The 13,442-nt window shown below is 39.5% G+C and overlaps 1 protein-coding gene across 2 annotated transcripts in view; it reads right to left on the bottom strand.

Annotated features, from left to right (window-relative positions):
- Positions 1-4,035: 4,035 nt before the first annotated feature.
- PCLO (piccolo presynaptic cytomatrix protein) overlaps positions 4,036-13,442 on the bottom strand; it is a 378,115-nt gene continuing 368,708 nt past the window's right edge. For both annotated transcript variants that reach the window (XM_075771604.1, XM_075771678.1), the window contains exon 26: positions 4,036-9,128. In XM_075771604.1, the coding sequence (XP_075627719.1) occupies positions 8,988-9,128 (141 nt within the window). In that variant the 3' untranslated portion in view covers positions 4,036-8,987. The remainder of the gene's footprint in view (positions 9,129-13,442) is intronic.

The raw sequence follows: 13,442 nt of genomic DNA, 5'->3' as shown, positions 1-13,442 counted from the left end.
ATTTTCCTTCTTCTGTTGGACCTTAAGTGCTTGAGCCCCTGTCTGCAAACATTCATATCATTTTAGTTGTACTGATATCGACAAATCATACAACCATCCCTATGTGCTTAGGTTTTTTCCCAGTTTAAAGTGATATATGCTTGTGTGACAGATTTGGAGAGATCTCTGATAATTCGTGACTGGTTTATATTATATTATTTTGCTTATTGTTGTGGCCTAAATTCATAAATACCCTTAACTTACAGACTGAAATTTGTGGAACTTGGGGTCCTTGTAATGCGGGGTTGAAAAAGATGCACTGTACTCTTTCTGCATCAGATGTGCTAGTAAGGGATGAAGGAGTTTCCTAATTCCCATGTACAGGTAGACATGAATTGAGACTAGCCCTGCGGAGCAGGAGTTGGGGGTACTGGTGGTTGAAAAGCTGGACATGAGCCAGCAATGTATAATCACAATCCAGAAAACCAACTGTATCCTGGGCTGCATCACAAGAAGTATGACCAGCAAGTCAAAGGAGGTGATTCTCCCACTCCGCTCTCATGAGAACCCACCAGGGTTACTGCGTCCAGCTCGGGAATCCCCAGGACAAGAAAGACATGGACCTGGTGGAGTGAGTCCAGAGGAGGGCCACAAAATGATCAGACAGAGGAACACCTCTCCTATGAGAACAGGCTGAGAAAGTTGGGGTTGTTCAGCCTGGAGAAGAGAAGGCTCCAGGGAGACCTAATGGCAGCCTTTCAATACTTAAAGGAGCTTGTAAGAGAGAAGGGGACAGACTTTCTAGTAGGGCCTGTTGCAATAGGACAAGGGATAATGGTTTTAATCTAAAAGAGGGTAGATTCAGACTAGACATAAGGAAGAAATTTATTATGATAAAGGTGGTGAAACACTGGAACAGGTTGCCTAGAGAGGTGGTAGGTGCCCCATCCCTGGAAACATTCAAGGCCAGGTTGGACGGGGCTCTGAGCAACCTGGTCTAGTTGAAGATGTGCATGGTCATTGCAGAGGGTTGGACTATATGGCCTTTAAAGGTCTCTTCAAACTCAAACTATTCTATAATCCTATGATTCTCTGAAAACAATAATGTTGAAGATATTTGCTGCAATGTTCTTCATAGAATCATAGAATAGTTTGGGTTGCAAGGGACCTCAAAGATCATCTAGTTCCAACCCCCCTGCTGCAGGCAGGGACATCCTCCACTAGACCACATTGCCCAAAGCCTCATCCAACCTGGCATTGAACACTTCCAGGGATGGGGCCTCCACAACCTCTCTGGGCAACCTGTTCCAGTGCCTCACCACCCTCACAGTCAAGAATTTCTTCCTAACATCTAATCTAAATCAACCCTCCTTCAGCTTAAACCCATTACCCCTTGTCCTGTCACTACACTCCCTGACAAACAGTCTGTCACCGTCTTTCCTGTAGGCCCCTTCAGGTACTGGTAAACCGCAATTAGATCTCCCCAGAGCCGCCTTTTCTCCAGGTTGAACGATCCCAACTCTCTCAGCCTGTCCTCATAGGAGAGGTGCTCCAGCCCTCTGATCAGCTTTGTGGCCTCCTCTGGACTCTCTCCAACAGCTCCATGTCTTTCTTGTCCTGGGGCCCCCAGAGCTGGACGCAGTACTCCAGGTGGGGTCTCACCAGAGCAGAGTAGAGGGGCTGGATCACCTCCCTTGACCTGCTGGTCACACCTCTTTTGATGCAGCCCAGGACACGGTTGGCTTTCTGGGCTACAAGCGCACATTGCCGGCTCATGTTGAGCTTTTCATCAGCCAACACCCCCAAGTCCTTCTCCTCGGGGCTGCTCTCAATCCATTCTCCGCCCAGCCTGTTGTTGTGCAGTTGTGTTCTTACTAGAGTCCCTGAGAGTTTGGCCTTCCTAAGGAAGCAGGAGATTAAAGAATTCACAGAATTTTGTTGGGCTGAACACGCTTTTGCAAGCTGGCATAGCTGGGATGCAGTAAATTCTGCTAGACCTCAAGGGCTTAGTGGTCCCTGGGAAGAAGCCCGTGTGGAGATGTTCCAAAGCACACAGGGATTCATGGTCAGGACAATGTGCCTGGACACCTTAACATCTGGACAATTTAAAAGTATAAGTTCTTATGTCCAGACATGCTTAAGTTATATTAGTAACTTAAGAGAAACCAAAGTGTGTTGTGTCGACAAATCTGTAAAAACTAGGAGAGGGCCTGAGAACAAAGTCCTGGAGCAAGAGTACACTAAAAAGAGGACAGAATAGAGAAATTGGGAGAGAAAGGAGTAAGTCAGACTTATTTTTATTTAAAAAAAAAATAATAATAGAATGCAGCAAATATCTATTCAAGCAGTTAAGCTGTTCTAGCAGCATGAGTGTCCGTGAAAGGTAGCTGCAGTGCTGGACGATGCTGCAAGGGGGCAGCGCGGCCCCTCAGCTGCAGCAATTTTGAAGCACGCAGCTATTCTCGCACTGAATTTAGTGACTATTTGGTGTTTGATTTCAGTATCTGAGGACTGAGAGACTCATCCTAAGAGCCCGAATGCTAAGATGAATCTCTGTGTGTATTTTTCACTGACTTCTCTCTATATGAGCTTTAATTTCAGCCTATATTTTGAAAATATTCCATGAACTGCCCGATTCCCAGTTTCACATCATATACCACATACAGCTGCTAGGTTAAACCCTGCAATAGCACTGTGAGGAAGTATTTCACGCATACTCTGTGCTTTTCTGAGTGCTTTAACTGAGTAAACACACATTGTTAAACGTTTTTAATTATTTAAAGAGAAGCATATTATTTAATCATTCTTTCTGTGGGTGTGAAGGGATACTGGGATTTTTCTCTGTAAACTAGTTTCCTGGAGCTAGATTTAGATAAACCTACAGCTTCCATGGCTACTAATCCCAGTCAGCTTTCTGTCCTGTGAAGCTTTTAACACTTCTGAAATGCTTTCTAACCATTTCCAGAGGGCCAGCATGCTGAGCAGGAACATCCTCACCAAAAAAGAGGATGTTGAGAAGCGGGGCTGAGTGTGGGGTGAAGTCTTGGTTGTAGCCATGGCTATTTCCTCATTCCATGAACGTATATCTTTGTGATTAAGGCAGATGCTGGGAAGACTAGAGGTTGGGTCCTGATGGACATTAAAAGAAGTTAACCTGTGTCACTGCTGTAGCAAGTAGGCTAATGTGAAAAAGGACACCTCTTTTCTTGAGGCATCCTCAAGGCTGTTGCCTATTCCTCACTGCGTTATTTTTTGAGAAAAGGGCGTCAAATGACAGAAAAAAATCCGGACTATGTGTTCCAGGTGCCAGACTCAAACATCAGTTTATCTTACTTGGGGAGCATGAATTTTTTATTATTTCTGTCAAAGAGAAAACTATGCAAATATAATGAATATAGGTCTAGGTGTGGCTTAGAAATGCAAGCTCTATGGGAAAACCTCACGGATGTTCTTACAAGTCGGGTACAATTCAGTAACATAATAATGATTGCTGTAAGAAATTTATTTCTTGTTTATAATAAGGTCTAAAAGATATTGTTCCTGGAAACCTTCTTTCTGCTGGAGGAAAGAGCCAGCAAGTTCCTTTAGTGTGTATCATCAGATGCTTTCTTATTCTGCCTTCGTCAGGAACATAAAAGGGTACAGAGATAGGCTACATTTTCAATTCATCTTTTCTTTGCAGTGAGGAGACAAAACCCTGTACATTCCTAAACTGTGCTGACATATGCACATTTATTGGTTGTCTATACAGGATGCCAGAGATGAACCTGTGTGAAGATATCAACAAGCTGCATGTGGATTCTGGTTCTGACTTGTTTGAAGAAAAGTTTTGATGAATTAACCATTCCTTATTTCTAAATGAAACGTGGGACGTGAGTGATACCCTGGGAGGTGAGCTAATGCCAAAATAGGACAGATGAATATGGGCAGTGTGTATGTCAATATAATCACTGTAGTCAACAAATGGGAAATTTGACCCAGCAAAATAGATTTTTATGATAATTAGGGAAAAGAAACCAAACCAGATATTTTAAATATTTATTTGTTAGACTGGGATAACAGCCTTTATACAGCACAATTTGCATAAGTTCTCAAGATACATCCTGTATACAATCACAAAACCATGACATGGATTTATACATAAAGTGGAAACTGAGACAGATTTACAAGCATTTTTATACAATTCTCATACCGCTTTTCTTTCATTTTTTTACAACTTTTAGAACAAGTCTGTATTTGTTTTTCTGATGAATCTGGAAACAAAATGAAAATTAAAAGAAATTCAAACCAAAATGAATATCAACAAACCACCATCTATGCATGCAACATTCACTGTGGAAACATTACATTTCTCCAAGGACTAATCTTTTTTTTTGTGTTTTTGTGGGGTTTTTTTGGTGTTTTTGGATTTTTTTAAACATTGGGTATGCTGTACACGTTGTCTGTAGCATGACAGCACACACGCTAGTCAGCCATTGTTGAGCACCTGAGCACGTCACTGAACATCTATAAGATACAGTCAAATAAGGACACATTCACATGCTTGGATGTCAGATGGAGTTAATAATTTAAACTCAGTTTCTTTTACAAAAATGTGTACTTATTTACAGGGTAACAAATTAAGAAAACGGCTTTTGCTCAAATAATCTATTTTGAGTTATGGATATCTATTTATATTATAACTTTTGAGCTCATCAATATATTTGCTTATTAATATTTTCAAAATAATAAAACAGAACATATAGAAAACATTAAAATGCTTCTTATGATTTAAAGAGAGAGTATCCGGATCCACTTATTCCTTCTATTTTCCTTCTAAAGGCAACATGTATTCATAAAGAGCAACTGATCCTACATGTCAGGTGTAACAAAAATGCACAAGACATGTAGGACTAAGGTTTAAATATAATGTAGGTGGATACTTACACTGAATTTCCTCTCTGTTTCATTACCTTTATAAGTTACACTCACACAAATGCAAATTTTCTCTGTTATTCACATAGGTATGTACATATCTAGATATATACTCATGGAATCTGGGACATTCAACATTGTAGCAATGAAAATAAAGTACTTAAAAATAGTGTCAGTTATGATTCAAATAATAATTTAAAAAAATACTATTAACATCTTTATGATATCTCCATGAAACTAAATCCTAATTAAATAATCTCTATTGGGCACACACTAGCTTACAATATAATAGATGTCTTCTTTTTCTTCATCATCATCCTCAAAGTAAGAATCAATATCAGCTGGTTACCAGCTACCATATCCCACAGCCTAACCATGTGAACACCCAGCATCCAGAAACATAACTCAAATATTTCCTAAGTCTTGATTTAAAGCCAGTTTAAGTCAACAGATTGGTTGTTATTGACTTCAGCTGGTTTGGATTGGGGTTTTGTTTCTTCCACACAGGATCCATGTAATGTAAAAACATGGGTAATAATAAAGCAGCAGCACTCATTGCCCCTGGATACTATCCCTTTAAAGTGTAATGACAAAGAACTAGCTCAACATTCATCATAGAAACTCTCATGTCTAGTTTTAACCTGGGGGGGAAAAAAAAAAAAAAAAGTGGCTGTTTGCTGCTCATTGTATACGTAATATTAATAATGACGACATTAGAAATCCCTGTCATTTGTAAACACACACACTGTGCTTTTGCTCATTTTTCAGCTTGTTTCCACTATACAAGGCCTTGAACAAAGAAGCAGCTTCAAACTCTGTTGACTCAGCAGATTTATGAATAAAAACAGTTAAAATGCCTCTGCTATTGCCTCCCTGCAGTATGTGTCTTCAAAGCAATTGTAGAAATGTGTGAACTCATTAATAATCAATCACTCAGAAATGATAAAAGCTGTTGCCACATCTAAGCACTTTTGGCCAGATAAAAGAAACAAAACTTAATGAGAAAAAAGTTGAAAAAAATATACTGAGATATATACAAAAAAGTAAAAAAATACTAATAGTCCTTGTTTGATTATTTTTTAAAAAACATTGTCACAAGAGAGTTTTTCCTGACTTCATTCATAAAACAAGAAAAAAAAGAAGAAAAAAAAATGCATTCAAACATGAGTCTGTGTTGCATAGAGTGATTCCAGTACAACCTAGAAATTTGGTCAAAAAAAGGAACTTGGCACACTTTGAAAGCATCCTCTGACCTCTGCATGATGCTGCCTCGTAAAAGAGAGAGCGTGCGGGCCCGGGTCTGTCACTAGCCCATCCCAGGTGACACCAAAGGAGCCCCGTCCGTGCTGCAGCTGGCCAAGGCAGTGCTGCGTTCCTGACAAACTCTGTTTCTTGCGTTTCATGATGGAAGTCCGAAACTGCCATTTCAACATGCAGAAATATTGTGTGTGTTGTTCAGAGAATCAAAGATGTTTGAATTAAACCACCTGACAGCTGATATACCCTGCAAAGGTAGCCGTTCCATACAGCCGCAGATATACCACCAGACACAACTAGTCTATAGAAATATTGGCCACATTTGGATGTGTGTGAGAGCAAAGCACGCCTGTCCGCTTTCTCAGTTAGGAGTGATGATTACAGGCTTCCCAGTAAGGCAGCCGAATAGTGCTCGTTCCTGCTGGAAATCTCCATAGCAACTACCAGCGTGACTCGCTGTCTTTATAATAAATCTTAGCAAGAACAAAATTACCAGCAGTTTGCACAAAATTGCACACCTCATGGCTTGTACTTCACACAGTAATTGGAACTGGACATTTATTTTTTTTGTCTTTTTTTTTTTTTTTTTTTTCCAAAGAAGAACGCACTATAGCCATCAGGAATGCAAAATAACCCACCAAAAGAGCAACACGTATGTCAAATATATCCACATAGGAGTTTTTGGTTCGATCGGGAATTTTCTTCTTTGAATTATTTATCTTCTTATAAAAACATACACAACATCAAAACATATAGAATGTTTACAATAACTCCAGAGGACTGTTTTTAAAATATATGAGAGGTAGGGCATACATATACTGCTGAAAGCATAAAATTCAACAATAAAGCACACATCCTACTTCCACTGTCAGTGACGTTGTGTTTTTAAGATAGCTAATAAGATTTTGGTAAGATTGCTCTGCTTGCAAGTTAAGCAGGCTACCAGCAGGTTATCCACAACAGGAGTTTCCTTGGTGTGTGTAGCATTAATATCTTGTGTGTGTTTCTTCTCATATTCCATTACCACACTGTTATTTTAAGTTGACAAAGATAAATTGAAAACTGTATGTGGGAAGTGTCACCAGATTAAATGGTGTAGCTTTTTCACGGTCAGTTCAGCTTCTGATTAAGCTGGGTCTTATTTTTCCTTCTTTAAAGCATATGTTGTTTTCCAGAATATTTTCAGTTGGTCTTGCACAACCTGTGGAAGTGTACTACATATATTCACAAAGTATAAGAAGACGTACATTAAATAATTTGTGAAAAGTCCTTATTGGGCAAGAAAAATATATGTCTGAAGTGCAGAAATTTGGTGATTTTTCTTTTTAAATATGCAAAGGTCATGAGGTAATATTTCAAGGGAAGCTACTTTTTAATGAAGCTGTGAAATATTAAACGATTTCTGAGTAACAGGGGAGTTACTACCATACTGATTCTTGTTTTTTAAACAAACTGCTATACTTTTAGGAATGGGAGAAAAAGCTCTCCCTTCTTCTTCAAAAATGGTACGAGGGAAAATACAACCACCAGCCTAAACCATCCCAGGCAGTAGTTTCTTCCCAAAGTGAGCTAACTGCTCAGTTTCAAGCCCCTGAAAGTGGGACTTTAAGCGTGGAAGTGCTGACACGGTCTTACATGTTGCAAGTTACCTTCCTGTTTACTACTTTGCTAACTGAGAAGCCACGCTGTTGAGTGGATTATACTCAGACATTCACCTGAGACAGCAAGAGGATATTCTTAACTCTCTCTAATGCAGCAGCATCCAGGCAGTAGCTGCCCTGCTACGCCTTCCCCTTAGATTTCAAGTGGTGTCGATACAGAGCCCTGCACCGAGCAGGCTGGTGTTAGCACGGTGGGTCTCCTGCCCCGAAGTGCCCACAATGTAGCCTAGAATTCATCGTCTCTGTACAGTTTCAGAATAAGACTGGTTGGTGAAAAATGGAAGGACTAGTTGAAATAATTGTGTTAGTCCCAGTGCTTAAGTCTCTTCAATTCCGAACTTTTTTTAAAACATCTCATTCAAAGGGTAGGGTGAAGTACAGTGTCACTGACATCGAAACGGCATTGTTTTCTTCCTGATGTAGTGCAGTTTACATCCTGTCCTTTCTCTATAAAACCACATCCCAAATTATAGATCATTAATACAGTTTTATCCATTACATTCTAGGACAGTGGTTTATACTCATTGTTAACACACAGAAACAAATGAAACAATCAGATCTGATTCTCCACAGCATAGTTTCTGAAGGAAAAAGAAAGGAGGAAAAAAGTAATATAAAATAACATTACCACTCTTGCAAACACCTTGCAGTTTGTGTCAAGTGGCATAATCTCACTACAGCAAATTATCGGAGATCCTAAGGTGCAGAGAAACAAGTTTTGCACTTCTGATAAGTGAGATTTGGAAAGTCAGTCACCCTAGGTGTTTTTGCATAAAATGATCTCCTGGTTGCACAGAAAACCAGACTGCTCTTTCCATCACACTACCTCCAGCTGCAGCCGAACTCTGCATTAGCACCTGCCTTCCAGCCTTCATCATTTCCTTCACAGTTACTCTCTTCACAAAGAGTCCAACGACACAGAGCCCTCATATCAGTCTTCATTTCAAACAGCCTCACTTTAACTTCTGGGCCCAGGTTTTCTTTTACTTTGCTGTCTTTTGCAGCAAAACAAGTGTACTAGCCCTCATTTAAGTGTGCTATGTAGCCCAGAGACTGCTCTTTTCTACTTTGTATTCTGAAAGACTAGCTAAACACAATGATATCAAACTATAGTCTTGGAGTGATGCTGTTTATAGCAGACTCTGCAGGTTTTGTGCCCTAAGCAGACAGCTCTGCTCAGTGTGTTTGTGTGGAGCTGACCAACAGTTTGTGCCAGTTTACTATTCTTTTCCTTAGATCCACTTTGTCAAGCCAGATATAAGCTTCCCCAATCAGTGTCTTTTTCATAAACTTCCCTCCATTGGAGACAAGCAGAATCTAGGAAAATAATAATAATAAATAGTTATCAATGTGCATATTAACATACCACATTTTCTAGCAAACATAGAAGATTCAGAAATGTTGAGCTCTGATTCAGTACCGACAGAAGAGAAAAGAAACAGTGACCATAACCCTTTAGAGTCACCTTCCCAATAGAAAGAAAGCCTTATGAAAATTGAATCTCCCCCTCTTCTATTTAATTTTCATGGGATGTAGCAACTAGAAGATGACAATCTTGAACTTTAGTAAGCAATTTTTTCACCTGCTGGTTACCAAAGACAAACACAAGGTCAAATTTTAAGTTACAGAGTAAAGCTTTATTCAAGCAAAGTAACAGCCCTTTTCAAGCGTGTGGAAGTCGGGGGGTGCCTTGCATACAGGTTGTAACTCAAAGCAGACTAGTGTGTGAGAAAGTCCAGAGTTTTGCTTTCTGACGTCAGCAAGCAGTAATCTAACCTGAAATGTCTAACCTGCAATCTCACTCCTGCTACGTCTCTGCTGAGAGCCACAGTATTAGGTCTGGTCTTTATGGCTCTTGCTTGCCCAGCCATGGAGAGTGGGCAGGGCAAGGAATAGCCCCGGCACTTATGTGAGCTATGCAGGCTGGGTGTCCAAGACTCTCCTTGATATATCATACAGGCACGTGTTTTCCAGCTAAGTAGGTTCATGCCATGCAAGCAATAGTCTTCTCTGAAGGACCTGATTCATGGGAGAAATACATTTGATAATATATACACTTCAGGAGAGAGTTATAGTTACACAGATAAATTCTAGCATTTTTAATGATTGAGTAACTAAATTAACAAACTCAATACTTTTTTTTTAAAAAAAAACCTATTTCCTAGGTTTTTCAAAAAGAAAAAGAAGTCATGAAAATTGCAGGTTCATGATAGGAACAAGTAGCAGCAAGTTTGTACTATTCACAGTTACCAGGCAGACCCCAGGCAATGAGCAAGGGAGGTAACTGATAACAGTAGGAGGCTGTCATCCTCTGTGTGAACCAGCAGGAGATAAAATAGGGAATTTTGTTTCTTGGTTTCATAGATCTAGGCTAACAGAAGAATGGCAGGTCTCAAGAATATTGTGCTCCACTGGAAGAGACCATACAGCAGTAGACATGTAACAGAGTTTCCAGTAATCAAGAACAACATTTTTGAAAATTGTCCATTCTGATTTGGGAAACAAAGTAAAAAAAAATAAATATGCAAAGTTTACAGTAATTTAAAAAATTAAAAATAAAATAAAATTGGGGGGGGGGGGGGAGAAATTGCCAATCATTTTCCTGGATGAGCTTCCTAGTTCCTTGGCCAATTGTGATATCAATTGGCAAGTAAGGTATGTATCCTGACAGCTTAAGCACCTACATGCCCGTCGGTCAACAGGTTTGAGGAAGACAGACCAAATGACCCTGAGGCATTGAGCTATTAGGGAACCCCACTTCACTTCACTCATCAGAAAGCTCATCCTTGGGGAAAATAGGCAGCCTGCCTCCACTGTCAGTGGCTTCTAGGTTGCTTGGTTCAGCGTTTACTGATAAATGGACAGCCCAGAAGCTGGCAAGCCAAACCAGAACATCTGTGAGAAACATTCTTCTGGGTTTCTCTGATTACTCGCACATATGATATTATGTATTTCTAATTGCAGCAAGCCAGCCAGCCAGGAGCCAGCTAGGGAACAAGGCGAAGCGGCCAGGAGCTTAGTGCTTTCCAGAAGGGTCCCAGGTGGGCTGCCAAGGAACAGGGAAATCAGGGAAGTGAGCAAGCAAGCTGCCAGGGTCTGAGGCAAGAGCCTGTCTGAAACCTGTCAAAATGTTTTCTGCAGAATGTTTTCATTCTAACACATCAACAGTTTTGGGATAGAAAACTTCTGTCCTTGATCCTTCTCTCCACTCCTCCCAGCTGGAACCCTAGTATCTGTCTTCTCTAGCTTCTCTGTCTTAGCCTTGTTTCTTCCCTACTCCAGGCTTTAAATTCCAGCCTTATTATCCTGAATCAGTTAGTCTCAGTTTCTAATCCTTGGGTTTTTTCCTTATTTCCAATACTCTTGACCAGATGATACTACCTTACCCCTCTCCTCTCGTCTCCTCTCCTCTCCTCCCCTCCCCTCTCCTCCCCTCTCCCCTCTCCCCTCTCTCTTTTTTTTTTCTTCCTCAATATCCCATGGTTCCATTTTTATGGCTAATACCTATAGTTCTTGCTGTTGATTTTTAGAGGGCAGACCCTTCTCCTAATTTCTCCCTCTAGTTGGTTCTCATGTCTCTCTACAATGTATTTTCTATGATTAATGCTTGACATGTCTTGCTCCCTCTCTGATCTTATTCCCTGCCTCAATCTCCCAATTCTATGTTTGTTCTATACATTCTGGTTTTGTTTTCTTCCCTTCTTTCTCAAATCTCTTTTGACAATGTCCATCTCTTTGCCCCTAAACGTTCACCACTCGCAAATTCAGCTTTCAAATCAGCCAGCTTCATTTGCATTAGGAACTGATTGATTGATAGGTATGAAGAGCACAGAAAAACAGATGAGTCAGATCAAAGATCTTTCTAGGAAAATATTCTGCTTCCAAAAGTGTATAGGGCAGTGCATAAGGCAGAGTATAAGAACAGGACAATCATGTAGTGATACTTTCCCAAAATACCTATTATGATCTGTGGACCATTGACTTCCTGACTCACAAGTGATATGTTTGTATTTAACAGACTATGAAGTATTTTGCTCATGAATTGTCCATTCCTTTTCTCCAGTTACTTTTCCCGTGAAAACATTTATCATCCACAATATCTTATGCAAAATAGATTTTATAGGTCAAACTCCAACTTGTGTGAAGAAGAAACACCTTTTGTTTGTTTTAAACTTGCTCCTTGCTACTTTCACAGTCTCTGTTCTCTTAGGTTTGGTGTGAAGAACCAGAATGTATCACAGAGTTTCTGAGGAAATGTTGCAAAGTCTGTCCCTATGCCTACCTCCCTCCTTAACAACTTGATGCCTTATTTTCCCATAGGACTCTGTGGGTTTTTCTTTACTGGTTTACTCACCCCTTAAGATTTCCTCTTGAAATCACCACTGGAAGCAAAGTTTTTACAGGAATTTTAGCTCTTAAACTTCAGCAAGACTTTATTGACCACTCTGGATTTTCCCAGGTAATATAACATCTTAAATATTCTTTTATTGAGTCTATTGAATCAATAAGGATGTTACGACGCCTTAACACAGGGAAAACAGTATCTATTTTTGTTGGCTTTGTTTGATAAGCAACATCCATTTTGGCTTTAATTTTAATGATACTACCAATAAACTTAACATAAGCACTTAGATAATCCAGTTTAACTTTAGTCATCAAAATGTAGCTGGCTTGTTTATGTCGATCTTCCAGCTTTAAAGGTACATTCGGTGGATGCTGGTATGCCCAACAATTTTTCCCACTTATTTTTAAGCTTAGCATGCTTCCATCTCTTTCCACTGACTAGAGGAAACCTGAATATCTGGCTTATATTAGTTATCTACTCATGTGAAAGTAAATGAAGGTAGATAAAGTGAATCTTACCTGTCTAAAAAAGCCTGTCTGACCAAATGATCAAATCAGTCTAAGCAACTAAAAGACAGGAGAGGGACCATTCCTGAATCAGTTCCATACATCATTTGAAATGCCACAGACTGAAAATAGCATTATCTCCTTTACGAATGTACACAGAGAATAATTGACTTGGCGTAATGTGTGATTCTGCAGTGCCTGAGATTATGACTATTGTGTCTAATCCTAGGCACCACAACTGTCAAGTTAAAGAACTGCAGCAAATGATAAAATGATTAGACATTTAGGTAACAGGACATACCAAAGAAATTTGGTTTACTTAGCCTGGAAAAGTAGAGAGGAGAGATATGATAACAGTCTTTAGGTATGCAAACTTTCTTTTACAAAAAGAAAGCAGATCTGTTTTCCTCTGTGCTTCTTGAGGATACTTAAGGATAAGTTAATTTAAAAATATGGCATATTTAAGTCAGATATTACACTAAAATTTCTAAATATATAGAAAAATATTTTTGTAAGGCATGCATAACTTCCTTCTCCAGGGGATTTAAGAACAGATCAAGCCTAAAACATTCAGACCTGGTTTATAAATAGCCTTCCTCAGTGTGAGGTGATGGATTAAACCATCTTTTAAAATTTCCTCCAGCCCAATATTTCCATTATTATGCAGTTGTGTTATTTCCTTTGTAATTTTCTCTTTTCAGTAAACAACTGGGGTAGAAGATTGATCTCAAATGCCCATAGCACAGCATGGACAACATCCAAAATGAGGTTTTAATAAAA

Source organism: Balearica regulorum, chromosome 1, assembly GCF_011004875.1.
Source record: "Balearica regulorum gibbericeps isolate bBalReg1 chromosome 1, bBalReg1.pri, whole genome shotgun sequence".
Taxonomy (NCBI): Eukaryota; Metazoa; Chordata; class Aves; order Gruiformes; family Gruidae; genus Balearica; species Balearica regulorum.
This window is presented reverse-complemented; position numbering and strand designations above follow the sequence as displayed.